The 13,845-nt window shown below is 49.1% G+C and overlaps 6 protein-coding genes across 6 annotated transcripts; 5 read left to right on the top strand and 1 right to left on the bottom strand.

The window, feature by feature from the left end:
* Positions 1 to 585: 585 nt before the first annotated feature.
* On the top strand, positions 586 to 2,583 carry Bathy12g02580 (A/G-specific adenine glycosylase; the record flags this gene model as incomplete). The annotated part of the gene is made up of 1 exon (XM_007509688.1): positions 586 to 2,583. One exon carries the CDS (start codon positions 586 to 588, stop codon positions 2,581 to 2,583), a length of 1,998 nt encoding a protein of 665 aa, XP_007509750.1.
* Positions 2,584 to 2,967: 384 nt separating this feature from the next.
* Positions 2,968 to 5,027, top strand: Bathy12g02590 (predicted protein; the record flags this gene model as incomplete). The annotated part of the gene is made up of 2 exons (XM_007509666.1): positions 2,968 to 3,101; positions 3,356 to 5,027. The coding sequence occupies 2 exons, from the start codon at positions 2,968 to 2,970 to the stop codon at positions 5,025 to 5,027; spliced, it is 1,806 nt and encodes a 601-aa protein (XP_007509728.1).
* A 214-nt stretch (positions 5,028 to 5,241) lies between these two features.
* Bathy12g02600 lies at positions 5,242 to 6,162 on the top strand (the record flags this gene model as incomplete). Its single annotated transcript, XM_007509860.1, has 1 exon — positions 5,242 to 6,162. The coding sequence occupies one exon, from the start codon at positions 5,242 to 5,244 to the stop codon at positions 6,160 to 6,162; it is 921 nt and encodes a 306-aa protein (XP_007509922.1).
* Positions 6,163 to 6,378: 216 nt separating this feature from the next.
* Bathy12g02610 (3-isopropylmalate dehydrogenase) lies at positions 6,379 to 7,587 on the bottom strand (the record flags this gene model as incomplete). Its single annotated transcript, XM_007509812.1, has 1 exon — positions 6,379 to 7,587. The coding sequence occupies one exon, from the start codon at positions 7,585 to 7,587 to the stop codon at positions 6,379 to 6,381; it is 1,209 nt and encodes a 402-aa protein (XP_007509874.1).
* Positions 7,588 to 7,923: 336 nt separating this feature from the next.
* On the top strand, positions 7,924 to 10,929 carry Bathy12g02620 (pentatricopeptide repeat-containing protein; the record flags this gene model as incomplete). Its single annotated transcript, XM_007509900.1, has 1 exon — positions 7,924 to 10,929. One exon carries the CDS (start codon positions 7,924 to 7,926, stop codon positions 10,927 to 10,929), a length of 3,006 nt encoding a protein of 1,001 aa, XP_007509962.1.
* A 955-nt stretch (positions 10,930 to 11,884) lies between these two features.
* Bathy12g02630 (predicted protein) lies at positions 11,885 to 13,551 on the top strand (the record flags this gene model as incomplete). The annotated part of the gene is made up of 3 exons (XM_007509865.1): positions 11,885 to 11,938; positions 12,008 to 12,097; positions 12,595 to 13,551. 3 exons carry the CDS (start codon positions 11,885 to 11,887, stop codon positions 13,549 to 13,551), a joined length of 1,101 nt encoding a protein of 366 aa, XP_007509927.1.
* Positions 13,552 to 13,845: the final 294 nt, after the last annotated feature.

A 13,845-nucleotide genomic window follows, 5' to 3' on the forward strand; every position in this document is an offset into this window, starting at 1 on the left:
GTCGTAAACTTGTGTTTACTGACGGACAAAAGAGTAACTCTTCGAGCGCGCGAGAAGAACACCTCTCAGAGAGCGAAGAATAGTATATATCCTCGAGAGTATATCAATCGAAGAATATATGTAACCGACGGACAGAGGACAGAGCAGAGCGGAGAAAGTCAAGCGCTTCGTGTGCGGAAAAAGAAAAGCCTCTCCTTTCCACGAGAAGAATTAGGGTTGTACACCCTAAATGTTAACGAAAGGGAGAGCGCTGAAGGGAAAAAAATTCAAAAAGGACATACAAATTACATGCGCTTGAGTCGCATCGAAAGCTTTGGAAAAGGGTGTTGTTCTCGCGACTCCTTGTACTCTCGCGCCTCCTCGTTCTCTTTGCCCGCTGCTGCTGCTTCTCGTTTTTTTTTGCGTCCGACGATTCAGACGACGACGGTTTGTCTTCTTCTTCTTCCTCCTCATCATCGTCATCATCAACAAAATCGATTCGCGAAAGGAGAAAAGATTTCGATATCGTCCGAGACGAAGAAGTTAAAGAGCCGACGAGGAACGAAAGAAACAAAAGTTTTGGGAGCACAAAGAGTACCAACGACGATGAAAGGTGATGGTAATCGCGAGAATGAGGACGACGCCAACAGGTTTGAGTCGTCGGCGGTTACATTTCGGGAAAATCTGTTGCGTTGGTACGACGCCGAAAAGCGAAGTTTACCTTGGAGAAAACGAGGACAAAGCGACGCGTCAAAGTTTGAACATTTTGGTGGTGATAAAGAAGAAGAAGAAGAACTAGAAGAAGACGCGACGAAAGCGTTTGAGCGATGGCAACGATTAGCATCGTCACCATCATCGTCATCATCTCGTGAAAAGGAAACGTCGTCCTCCGCGCCGACGCCGACGGGTGGGAGTCATACTAATAACAACGGTAGTAGTATCAACAAAAGTAGTGCTGCTGATGATGATTATTGGAGAGAAAAAAGAGTGATGTCGGACGACCAGTACGCGTACGGGGTGTGGGTGTCGGAAATCATGTCGCAACAGACGCAAATCGAACGCGTGGCGGAGTACTGGTCGCGGTGGGTGAAGAAGTGGCCGACGGTGAGGCATTTAGCGAACGCTTCGGAAGAGGAGGTTCGAGAGATGTGGGCCGGGCTAGGGTATTACAGGAGGAGCCAGTTTTTGTTGAAAGGGGCGAAGTATGTCAGCGAAGAATTGAAAGGGAGATTCCCGAGAGATATTATTGGTTTGTTGAAAATCCCGGGGATTGGACCGTACACGGCGAGCGCGGTGGGATCGATCGCGTTTGGGATACGCGAAGCTGCGATTGATGGGAACGTGAACAGAGTTTTGACGCGAGTGAGACGGATACGAGGGGATCCTGTGAAGGAGAAAAAGACTGTGGATGCGATAAAACGCGTCGCCTGGGAGTTGATTGGGAAAGAAGAAGAAAAAGAAGAAGAAGATGACGATGAAAAGAAGGAGGACGCAAAGAGCAAAAATCGACCGGGAGATTTCAATCAAGCGATGATGGAGTTAGGCGCGACGGTGTGTAAACCGAAAAACCCCTCGTGTAAAGCGTGTCCAATCTCTGCGTTTTGTGAAGGGTATCAACACGAATTACTTTCCGATGGGCAAGAGCCAGTCACGGCGTATCCGGAAATCGCCAAGAAAGCGGAAAAGCGCCAAGAGGCGATCGCGGTCGCGGTAGTGAGTTGCACCTTCGAGAACACGAAATGGTTTTATTTAACGAAAAGACCAGAAAATGGATTATTAGCGGACATGTGGGAGTTTCCATCCGTATTCATGCGCGAAGGCGAACTGGCGATGCGTTCTGTTCCGAGTGATGCGGACGTCTGCGACGCGCAAAAATTCTTTCGCGAATCGGACGCGCGAGGCGTCTCGGAGTTGTTCGCTTCGGTCGCGTCTCCTCCATGCGATACTAATAACGAAGGAGAAGAGAAGAGCGAAGTTAAAAAAACGGAAAAGAGGAAGCAAACTGACCGTCGTCAAGACTCCCTGACGTTCAAACACGAACCTGGGGTTGTCACGCACGTATTTTCGCACGTGAAGCATTTTATGCACGTCTTCACCTTAGATCTGGGCACCGTGGACGCCTTACCTCGACGACGAGCGAAGAAAGAAGAAGTAAAAGAAAATGCATCAAACGAACAAAAAGAAACGACGACGAACGGAAGAAGGAACAGCTCGCTTTCCTCGTCTTCCACCTCCTCCTCGTCTTCTTGGTTCCGCAGTTCCGACTTTGAAGACAAAGGCGTCTTCTCCACCGGCGTCCAAAAAGTCTTCGCCTTTGCCGAGAAGCGAGGAAAACACGAATCGAGCGGCGACATTCGAAAGCGCTCTGCGAAATCTCATCCATCACCTCCTTCTCATCCGTTCGACGCAGGTGGTGTCGCTGAAAAAGCGAAAAAAGACACGTTGTTGTTAAAAGACGACGACGCGTTGTTAGGCGTCGAGAACGAGAACGAGACCAAGAAGACCAAGAAGACGACGATGAAGAAGAAGATAAAAATCGAGACGAAAGATATAGAGACGTATTTTACTCGAGCCTCGAATACTCGCAGAAGAGTGTCGCGATAGAGACCAAAACGTTCTTTATTAGGGGTGTGAGAATACAGAGCCTTTACCTTGAAATCGAAAACCCTAAATCTGGAGGGGAATAAAAGGCACCCTCAATTCACTTTAGAATCAGATACAAAACAGACACACTTCTTCGTTGAGCGAACGCTTTTACCACGCGCACCTTTTGCACGCCGAGGGTTCATCCACATCGGGAAACGACAGATAAAAACGAGAGGATTTGTCGAAACAGTTTTAAAGTCGAGGAAAACTTTTGTCGTCCGTCGTCAAAAGCAAAGTTCAATTCAAACACATTCATTTCCATTCAAAACTGTACGGGAAATACCAATTGAAAGCGCACACATTAATTGGAATAATATACAACACGCATAAAAACCAATACTAATGTCGCACCAACACCACCAGCGCATGAGTTTACGCGTCGCGAATAGCAACGTTTCCGCTTCTGTCGTCGACAATACGAACACCACGAACGCTACGAATACGGAGAATAACGAGGAGAATACGAATCAGATGACGTGCGTTATATGCGAGTTTTTTTTTTCTCATTTTGCGCTCGTTTGGAACCCCTTTCTTGGGCTTTCGTTTTGCACTGAAAAATTTCTTTCGCGGGAGTGTAGAAGTGAACATGCGCGATGATGATGACGACGAGGTTCAACACACACACACAACGACAAGGTTTTGTAACACACCACTGACCACTTACGCTCTCTTTATTTTCTCTCTCTCTCTCTCTCTCTTCTCGTGTGAATATATACATACATATAAACAGACCAAACAGAGACGCGAGTCACATCCAGCGCCGGTTGTCTTCGGGATCCGGAATCATCAACTCGGCGATATCCATGCTGAAATCCATCGCCAAGAGCGCGTCTTCGGCGAAGAGAGAAAGGGCGGAGACTATGAGTTCGGAGGAAGATGTGGAAAACAACGAGTTTTTGCAAGGCGAAGATGCGAACGCGAAGAGGGCGAAGAGGAGTTTAGGGACGAATACCGCTTCAACCCCGTTGGTGAACGCGACGAGCGCGAAGAACGACACGACGCCGCCGCCGACGAAAAAGGCGGACGCGGATTCGAGTTTTATCACGAGCTCGTTGAGGAAGAGCAAGAAAAGTAAAAGCGAGAAGGAGGAAAATGGCGGCGGCGGGAGACAGTTGAGATTTGCGGCAGCCGCGAACAACTCGTCGAAACACGCCGCGGTATCGGACGACGACGTGGAGATTGGCGGGAGCGCCAGGGAAGAGGGGGAGGATGACGTGGAAGCGGCGAGAACCAAGACGACGAGACGAAAGACAACGACGACAACGAATATAATGAACGCAGCGACAGCTGCCGAACAAGGAGGAGGAATGATAAGAAGAGGAAGGAAACGGTTCATGGATTCCATTTTCTCGCCGATGTTTTCGTTTCTTTCCGGGACAGAAGTCGCCGAAAAGAAGGGCGTCGCCGCCATCGCCGTCGCGGAAGAGGAGGAGGATGGCGCCGCCAAGAGTACTCGAACTGCTTCGAGGCTTGGGTCGAAAAAATACGCCAGACTTCGCGCGTTGACGCCACCAAAGCACGACAAAGGTCTCGACGACGTTCGTGAAGACGAGGATGATGAGGACGAGGACGATGCGCCGTCAACCTCTTTTGGCGCCGGAAGAAAACGAAGCCGCGCGGAGTTGGATGCCATTCTCAGCGGATTCACCGTCGATACTGACGATGACGAGGCTGAATTTCTCGACTCCGACGACGAGTACGACGAGGAATTCGACCCGTGGGCGTTCATTTTTCACTTGCCTCCTCTAGAGCAGTGCGTCCCGAAACGGAGGAAAGCGGCGTTACCGACCAAAAAGAAAGGCGAACCAAAGAACACTTTGGTGCTCGATTTAGACGAAACTTTAGTGCACTCAAACTTAGAAGAAGAGGAAGGTACGCCAGATTTCACCTTCCCGGTTCAGTTTAACAACGAAACGCACGCGGTGAATGTGCGCATTCGCCCGCATTTGGAGGAGTTCATGAAGCGCGTCTCGAAGAAATTCGAGGTTGTGATATTTACGGCGAGTCAAAAAGTGTACGCGGATAAGTTGTTGGACCATTTAGATCCAGAGCACGTTTACTTTTCGCATCGATTATTCCGCGATTCGTGCGTTTTAGTGGAAGGGAACTATTTGAAAGATTTATCGGTGTTAGGAAGAGATTTAAGTCGAACGCTCATCATCGACAACTCGCCGCAAGCGTTTGGGTTTCAAGTAGAAAACGGCGTCCCGATTGAATCGTGGTACGACGATCCCACCGACGACCACTTGTTGCGATTGTTGCCGGTATTGGACGTGATATCGGAAGTAAACGACGTGAAACCGATACTGAACCGCGCGTTCGGGTTGAAAAAGAGAACTTTACGAGCGGGCGCGAGAGCGAAAAGATGGCGAGAGCTGCGAGAGAAGAGCTTGTATCGTTAAAAAAACGTGGTGAAAAAGAAGAAGAGGAGGAAATTATTGATAGCTTTATATTCGTGTGTGTGTGTGTGTGTGTGTGTGTGTGTTAGTGTGTTTGTTCGTGTTGATTTGAATTGTTAGTCGTTCTGTGTATATATAAATTACTACTACTGCTGTCCGAAAGGAGTAAATCAAAAAAATTGGAAAAAATGCCCCGCACAACAAAGAAAAGAGGAGAATGTCCTCCTCCGATCAGTGCTCCGTGGAAGAGACTCGTAATACTCGAGCGAGCGAAAAGAGCGACGAAATCATCGCGAACGATGACGACGAGAACCCAACAACGACTGCCTTGTGGCGGCTCTTTCGAGAGGCGTCGCTGAAAGGCGGCGCGTGTCGCGATATCGTGGAGACGCATGTGATTTGCAAACTCTCCGCGACGGATCTCAAATTCTTTTACGAGGTGAACACGGAAACGAGAAAGTTGATTAAGGGATCATCTCGCGCGAGGGAGTTGAAAGAGAAGTTTAAGGTCGAAGAGATGTCGTCGATATCTACGTTGGAGTTTGCTTGGGAGCATTTTCCGTGGGGGACTACGATCACGCATTATATCGATGGTGATACGGAGGTGGTAAAGTTGGACGAACCAGCGTTCTGCTGTCGAGTCGCTCGAACGAATGAACTCGAGTTACTCAAGTGGGTGCGAGAGGAGAAAAAGTGTGAGTGGGATAAAGGGACACTTCTGGCGGCCACGCAACGCAATAATCTAGACATGGTAAAGTATTGCGTTGTCAATCAGTGTCCTATCGATTCGGATGCATGTGCGTTTGCCGCCGAATTCGGTCATCTCGAGTTGCTCAAATACTTACGCGAAGAAGTCAAAGCGCCCTGGGATAGGATAACTTTGATGCGGGCTCAATGGTCTCTGAACCCCGCGCTTAGGGTTCCGGACGTAATAGTCTCTGAACAACTCGAGTGTTTACGCTACGCCGTCGCGAACAAATGCCCAGGATGGGTAAGCTACGCGAGCGATGTCGATATCTTGAACGAGTGCGTACGGTACAACCAAGAAGGGTGGCCGGAACCAGAACAACGGACAAACGAACACTACGCTTTGTTCGAGAGAATGAAAGCGCTACAAGAATCACTCGAGCGGATGTAAATCAGTCCAGAATGAAGGTTATTAGATCTTCGCGCTTGTCCTTTTAAAATTTTAATTACATACTCCTTGTGAATACGAATGAAGGATGAAAAATCACCGCTGCGTGCTGAAACGCGTTTATATTTAGAAGGTGATGGGAACAATATATATATAATAAATATAAATTAAAACTCACACGTAATAAAAACAAAATCTTTCTCCTTTCTCTTCTTTCGTTTACTTGCTCAGGTTCTTCATCAACGCTTCTTGCATCTGCGTGCACCCGACCAATTTCATGCCTTCTTGCATTATATCGCCCGTTCTAAAGCCTTGATCTAAAGTCGCGTTCACGGCTTCCTCGATACTTTTCGCCGCCGCTTCCTCACCAAATTGGTATCTCAACAACATCGCGGCGGATAAAACTTGCGCCAACGGGTTTGCCTTATCCTGTCCAGCAATATCCGGAGCCGAACCGTGCACTGGCTCGTACAAGCCCGGTCCGGAACTCCCAACCGCCGCGGACGGTAACATACCGATGGACCCGGTCAACATACTCGCCGCGTCGGAAATGATATCTCCAAAGATATTCCCAGTCACAATCGTATCGAACTGTTTCGGGTCTCGAATCACTTGCATCGCGCAGTTATCGATGTACATGTGCGACAACTCCACGTCTTTATAATTCTCGTGCTGCTTAATCACTCGTTCCTTCCACAATTGCGAAACTTCCAACACGTTCGACTTCTCCACCGAACACAATCTCCCACCTCTCTTCTGCGCAATCTCAAACGCAACCTTCGCAATTCTATCCACCTCTGACTCGGAATATACCATGGTGTTAAACCCGATTCTCTCGCCTTTGGCGTTGGTCCCGAATCCTTTCGGCTCGCCGAAGTAAATCCCTCCCGTCAACTCTCTCACGACCATAATATCCGTTCCAGACACGATATCTTTCTTCAACGAAGACGCGTCCGCTAACTGAGGTAATACCACCGCCGGTCTCAAGTTTGCAAAAACCTCCATCCCGGCTCTCAACCCGAGCAAACCTCGTTCTGGTCGCATGTTCGCCTCGAGCGTATCCCACTTGTACCCGCCGATAGCCGCCAACAACACCGCATCGGATTGCTTGCAACACTCCAAGGTATCTTCCGGCAACGGCGTCCCGAACGCATCAATCGCGGCTCCACCGACGAGTTTCTCCTCGTACGTAAATGTAATCTCGTGTTTGCGCCCGACTTCGTTCAGAACGTCCACGGCGACTTTCATGATTTCCGGCCCGATGCCATCGCCCGGGAGTAAAGTCAGCTTGTAATTTTTGTTACTCGCCGCTGCTAATGCTGCTCCTCTGCTGCTTCTTCTCCTGTTGCTGTTGCTGCTCTTAAGAAAAACACGTTTTTCGCTCCTCTTCAGAGCGTTAGTGTTGAGCGTTTGCGCGTGCGTGTTCATCATCGTCGTCCTTTTATCTGCGCGAAAAGTAAGTGTGAGTGATTTTGGGAAGAAATCTTTTTATCTTTTTAAACGTTTAGGGTTTCTTTCTCTCTAGGATTTAAGTTCATCTTCTTTCGCTCCTTTTTGTCCTGAGAGATAAGAGCGCGAAGAAGAACACCACCAACACCACCGAAAAGGTCGTCTCCGTGCCTTCTTTCGTGCGTTTAGACGTTCTTTTCTTTGATTTGCTTTTCTTCGTCTCTTCTTTTTACCTTTCTTTTTGCGTAAAAGAGAGAGTGAGAGACCAACACACAACAAAACAACAAATCCAGCCGTACGGGAAAAGAAACGACGATGGGGTGGGCGGACGAAGCGGAGGAGGAGTTGGACGACTCCATGCTCCCGTCGTACGCTTTGGAGGAAAAGAAGAACAGAAAGTCTTCGAAGGAGGAGGAAAATGAGGAGGAGGACGTCGAGGTCAAAAAAGATGCGGCAGAAGTTTCTTCTTCTGCGGATGAAAAGCCAAAGTCATTCGCGGCGTTGTTAGGCGGCGGGAACGTCTCGAATCATCATCAGAAGACGGAGACAGACGAGGGGGAGGAGAACCGCGACGAGCAGACCACCAAAAGTAACAACAACAACAACAACAACAACAACGCGACGAACAGTAGTAATAATAACAGTAACGAAAGAGGAGGAGAAAGAGGAGACAGAAGGAAGAAAGAGTCCGGGAAGAAGCAACAACAACAACAACAACAACAACAACAAGGGTCTTCGAAACAAGGAGGAGGGAAAGGCAATAAAGGCGGGAAAAGAGGATCCGATCCGAGTTCGAATTACAACCAAGCGGATTTACACGAAGACGAGCGAGGGTTACACAACGACGTGGAAGTTCGGAGAAGACAGTTGCAAAAGTTGAAGGTGTCGAAATCGACGCGAGCGAAAGATCTGGACACGTTGATTGCGTGCGTGGATTTAGCCGAACCGGGGACCGGGGAAGTGAAACGAGCGCTGAAGGAGTCTATTTTTAAACCGCTCGCGCCGGCGTATACGACGTTGATCAAATGGGTTGGCAAGTCTGGGAACTGTTCGAAAGCACTGGAGGTGTTCGAGTGCATGGGGAGCGTGCACGGAGTAGAACCGAACACGTACACGTGCTCGGCGTTGTTGAACGCGCTCGGGAGGCACCGAATGGGTCAGGAGGCCTGGGAGGTGTACGAGATGATGAAGGAGAAGAACATCGAATGCAATATTTTTACGTATACGGCGTTGATCACCGCGTTCCAAAAGAGCAGAGAACAAGACAGAGTGTATCAAGTGTACGACGAGCTGAAAGAATCCGGGATTCAGATTGATTCGATCACGTACGCGGCGATGTTAGCGGCGTGCGAGAAGGGCGAAACCGGCACCGGCGAGTGCACGGAGAAAGCGCTAAGAGTTTTTGCGGATATGAAAAAATCCGGAGTGGATCCGAACCAACAGTGCTACCAGTTTTTAATGACATGCTGCGAAAAAGGCGGAAGAGTCGATAAGTGCTTCGAATTACACGGGGAAATGGTGAAACACAAACACGTCGTGGATAAAAATATCTACCAGAGCTTAATCGCGGTGTGCGGAAAGAAAGGCATGTGGCAAAAAGCCATCGAAGTGTATAAATCTTTAAAGACGAAGAAAGAAGTAGTACAACCGTACACAAATTGTCAAAACGAAGTGTTGTTAGCGTGCGCGAAGAGTGGTCGCGGTTTAGAGGCGTTGGCGTTGTACGAAGACGCCAGGAAGACGAACAAGCAAATGTCCGTCACGCCGGTTGGACTTGGGTGGGTCATCTTGGCCTGTGAACGAAGCAACATGTGGAAGAAAAATCTTGAATTAATTCCAAAGTTACCATCGTCAGGGTTGCCAAACAAGGCGTACATGTTGTTGATTGGTGCGTGTACGAGAGCTGGGAAGTTTACTCAAGCGAACGAGTTGTTTGAAAAACAACGCCAAGTATTGACGAGCGGGATGAACATGAACAAACCAACGGTGGATTTGTGCGAATTGTGGGTCACCGCATTTCGATGCGCGCAAAGCGAACGCGGCGATGGGGATACGTTAGAAAATAGCAGCAAAGCGGCAGCGGCGGCGGCGGAAAAAATAGTAGATTTAGGTGCAGACCAAGTGCACGTCGGCGAAACGACCAGTAGCAACGAGAATTGGTTCGAGCAGAAAACCGCGAAGAACTCTGTGAGAGCGTTGTGGAAGTACGCTAAAATCGCTGCGCCAAAAGACCCTCTGACGGACCAAGACGCCAACATTGCCGAAGTTGACTTTGTGTTTCCACCAGAAACGAGCATCTGTAAAGCAGCCGCGGCAGCTGCGGCGAAATGGGGTGATTCTGACTTGATCGAAAACATCGTTCACCTTCGCGAGAAATCTAACAGAGAACCCGATCCGATGATTCGCGGCGCGTTGATTGCATCCTACGCAAATCGTGACAAACGAGAAGAAGCGAACGATCGTCTGAAACAGATGAAAGTGAAACGCTTGACTCCTGGATTTGCGACGTATGCCGCGTTATGCGCGGCTGCGAATAGAGCCAAAGATACGCCGGACGTTTTCGCCATTTGCGAAGAGTTTACTATTTTGTACAAAATACAAAACCAAGCACAAGTAAGGGGCGTACCTCCCGTGGCCGTTCCGAAAGACTTTTGCGTCGCCTTAAAAGATACGAGTGAGAGGTTAAAGTCTTGGCTGAGAGCTTTAGAGTTCTTGGAAATTTGGAACCAGTTCCTGACGTGCGGTCCAGACGCCAAAGAGACGTACGTGTTGGCGTTGAAAGAATCTGGAGTGAACGAGAAGGATATCGAGAGCAAAATGGCTGGCGGTGGCATCACCGGTGCCACGAAGAACAACAACGGAGCCTCTCCTTCTGCTGAAACTACTGTTCCAGCAGCGATCGTTCCAAACAACGGCAAGACGTGGAACACCTCTTCTCCCAATAGCGGTAACGGCAACAACGCCTCGAGTTCGAGAGGCAAGCCGGTTTCGCCGCCGTTGCCGCCGGCCCCGATGTTGGGTGGAAGTATGCCCAAACCGAATAAAATACCACCGTTACCGAACGTTGTCACGACGCCGAAGCCGTCTAAAAAGCTTTCCGCGAACGTTTCGGCGTTTGTACCGAACTCTTCGTCGCCCAAAGTCGCGCTCAAAGCCGACGCGAAGCCGTTTGTGTTCAATCCTCCGGCGGCTCAAAAAGAGGTCGAGTCGTCGAACCACGCGGATGATGATGCCGAGAAGAAGACGAAGAAGAAGAAGAAAGACGACGCTACGAATACGGAGGACGATTCAGACGACGACGACGCAAATGCGACGACGTAAAAAGAAGAATAGATAACAACACTAAGTGACACATATTAAAACTTTTGCGAGGCGTGTATATAGAGAGAAATTTATTATACGAGTATCCCTTTAATACTGATGAACCAAAAAAATATCACACAAATTTTGATGAAAAAAATGCATTTTAAACGCCCATAAAAAAGGCAAAACGGTGTGCTCAAACACACGCGCACGCACACCACGGTTACCAACATCCCACGACAGCGACGCTCGACAAAAATGTTCGCACATGTATTGTATCTGTATATATCAAGTTTCGACCGCGTCTGCGAGGTATTACGGAAGAGTAAGGAGTGGCGTGGGAACGCGCGAGGTGCGCGTTTTTAAGAGAGGGTCGGAGGGCTCCTCTTCTGTGGCTGTGGTCACTTTTGAGAAAATAAATATTTCCACGGCGCGTGACATCACGCGCGGGAGAGGAAACGACCGGAAAACGCACGAAAGCGATCGCGGTACCACTCTTTGGTCGTTCCGTGTCCTTTTTTACGCGCTTTACGACTGTTCACGTCGCTCGTGACCACGCTCGGCGTCGCTCTCGTCAACTCCCTCGAAGGCCTTAAACCACTGTTTTTCCCTTGTATTTTTTCTCCCTTTTCCTCCTTTCGCGTTTTTAGAAACGCGACTTTGCCTCATTTCGAGCGCTTCGCCTGTGCAGGACGCGAAGAAAAACTTCTAAAAAAGCAGGCGACTTACGATCCGACGAATAGCGTAGTTTGTAAATCGAGCGATCATGTCTCTGGAGGTACGACTCGTGCGTCTCCGTGCGCTCGCATTTCGCATCTTCTGAAAATTCGATCTTCTCTTTTCTTCGCATCGTGCTTTCGGTTTGGTCGTCCCATTTTTGCATTCAGCGCTTACGCATCTCACCTTTACTCGTACTCACGCGACCCTTCTTTCGCAGAATAACTTGCCGAAACATTTAAAATGGATCTCGAGCATGTGCGAGACGCAGTTCTTTACGCCGTGCCAGTTGCATTCAACCAGTGGGAAGGTACGAATTGAACAATAAATGTGTCCCTTCCATCGAACACGAAGAACTTAAAAATCTCATTCTTCTCAGGGGGAGCTTTTGAACCTATTTTCCGTGGACGCATTGCGAGCGTGGTGCCCGTGTTGCTGCGCTGAGAAGAAAATTAACGACGCTATTCAGGTATGGAGTCGTTGTTCGTTTTTTACGGTCGGATGTGCGCTCACCGCGCGCGATTTCGACCAAATCTCGTTTCCGAATTATCGTTAAAAAACACTTAAAGTCTCTCTCGCGAGAAGTCGTCGTCTCTCTTATTTTCGTTGCAAATTTGGACTCGATTTTACGCGCGCGTTACGCGTTACCGCGCTTCTGAGAAGTCGTTTTGTGCTTTGAAAAACACCAAATCGTTCGGCAAAAATATCGTCGAAACCTACCAAATGGTTCTTTGGTCTCGTTTTTGGTCGCAACCGCGATCATTCGCGCGGTTTAAGCGTCGTTTTTCGGATTCAAATTCGACGAGAGAAGCACAACGAGAGAGAGAAAAATCGGTCTTCGAGGGGCGGATTTTGGACGACTTGGGTCAACCTCTGTGAGATGATATTTTTAAGACTTGGGACAATTTTTTTCGAACGACCACGGACACTGACTGAAACACAATAATAACTACTCTTGACAAACAGATTCGTCGATCTTCCTACCACAACGTCGTCCGGGTCCAAGACGTCGCGAAAGCAGTCAACGTCGCGGGTATTCAGACGTACATCATCAACTCGGCGAGAGTGGTGTTTCTCAACGAACGCCCGCATCCGAGAGGTAAGAACGGCGAGAGCAAGCGGACTTTGGCCTTAGTAGCCGCAAATGGTGGGGCATGCAAGCACTGCTTGAGGACTTTACAGGCAGATAGCGTGAGCTTTTGCTCCATCGCGTGTAAAATCCGAGGCGGGGGCGAAATGACGCCAAACGCGGAGTCGTTGCGGTTGTTGGAGGAGTCGGTGATGAACCAACACGTCGCGGTGCCGAGGAATAGTTATAAGTCTACTAAGGATAAGGATACGAACACCACCACCACCACCACCACCAACAGCACGAATAACAACAATAGCAATACGAACGATACGAACACGAGCGGGGGTGACGGGACGTACAAGGGAGGCGGCGGTCCGGCGTCCAGCGGCGGGAGCGTCGGGAAGAACGGAAAGAAGAGAGTGTACCAAACGAAAGCGAAAAAAGAGCAGGAGTTGATGATGATGTTGAACGGTGGTCTGGCAGCTCTTCCGTCGCAACAAGGGAAACCGGTGAAGAAGGCAAAGAAAGTCCCGGTGAAGAGAGCGAAGAAAGTTCCGGTGAAGAGAGAGATGGTGAATGGAAACCACTCGTCCTACGCGACGCCGGCGAATAGCTCCTTGGGTGTTACTCCAGATGCGACTCCGAGCAGTCGGGCGGCATCGGTAGGACCGACGAACGGGGTCGGTACTGTGATAGCAGCTCCAGCAACCGTCGCGTCTGTTGGAAGAAAGCTGAACAACGCGTCCTTCAGAAGAGCCGCCGAGACGCCGAGTATCGTCACGCCGACGATTCCAATCGTCCCGAACCGTAGGAAAAAATTTTCAGCGCCGCGAAAGTCGCCTGATATGTAACAAATTATATATTATTATAATAATAAAGGTATCGAAGAGAGGAAAGAGAAAGAGAGAGAGAGAGAGAGAGAGAGAGAGAGAGAGAGAGAGAGAGAGAGAGAGAGAGAAAGAGAAGGAGAGGAAGAAAGAGGAGGATATAATGTAAAATCAGTAATCACAGAAAAAAGTTAAGTAAAGACACAAAATCAGAGGTTTGACCGCACCCGGGAGTCGGCGTTGGCGGGAAGAAAAGACGAGAAATCTTCTGTTTCTTCTTGTCCGTGCATCCATCCCATTAGCAGAGTAGTTTAACCA

Source organism: Bathycoccus prasinos, assembly GCF_002220235.1.
Source record: "Bathycoccus prasinos genomic : Chromosome_12".
NCBI classification, from domain to species: domain Eukaryota; kingdom Viridiplantae; phylum Chlorophyta; class Mamiellophyceae; order Mamiellales; family Bathycoccaceae; genus Bathycoccus; species Bathycoccus prasinos.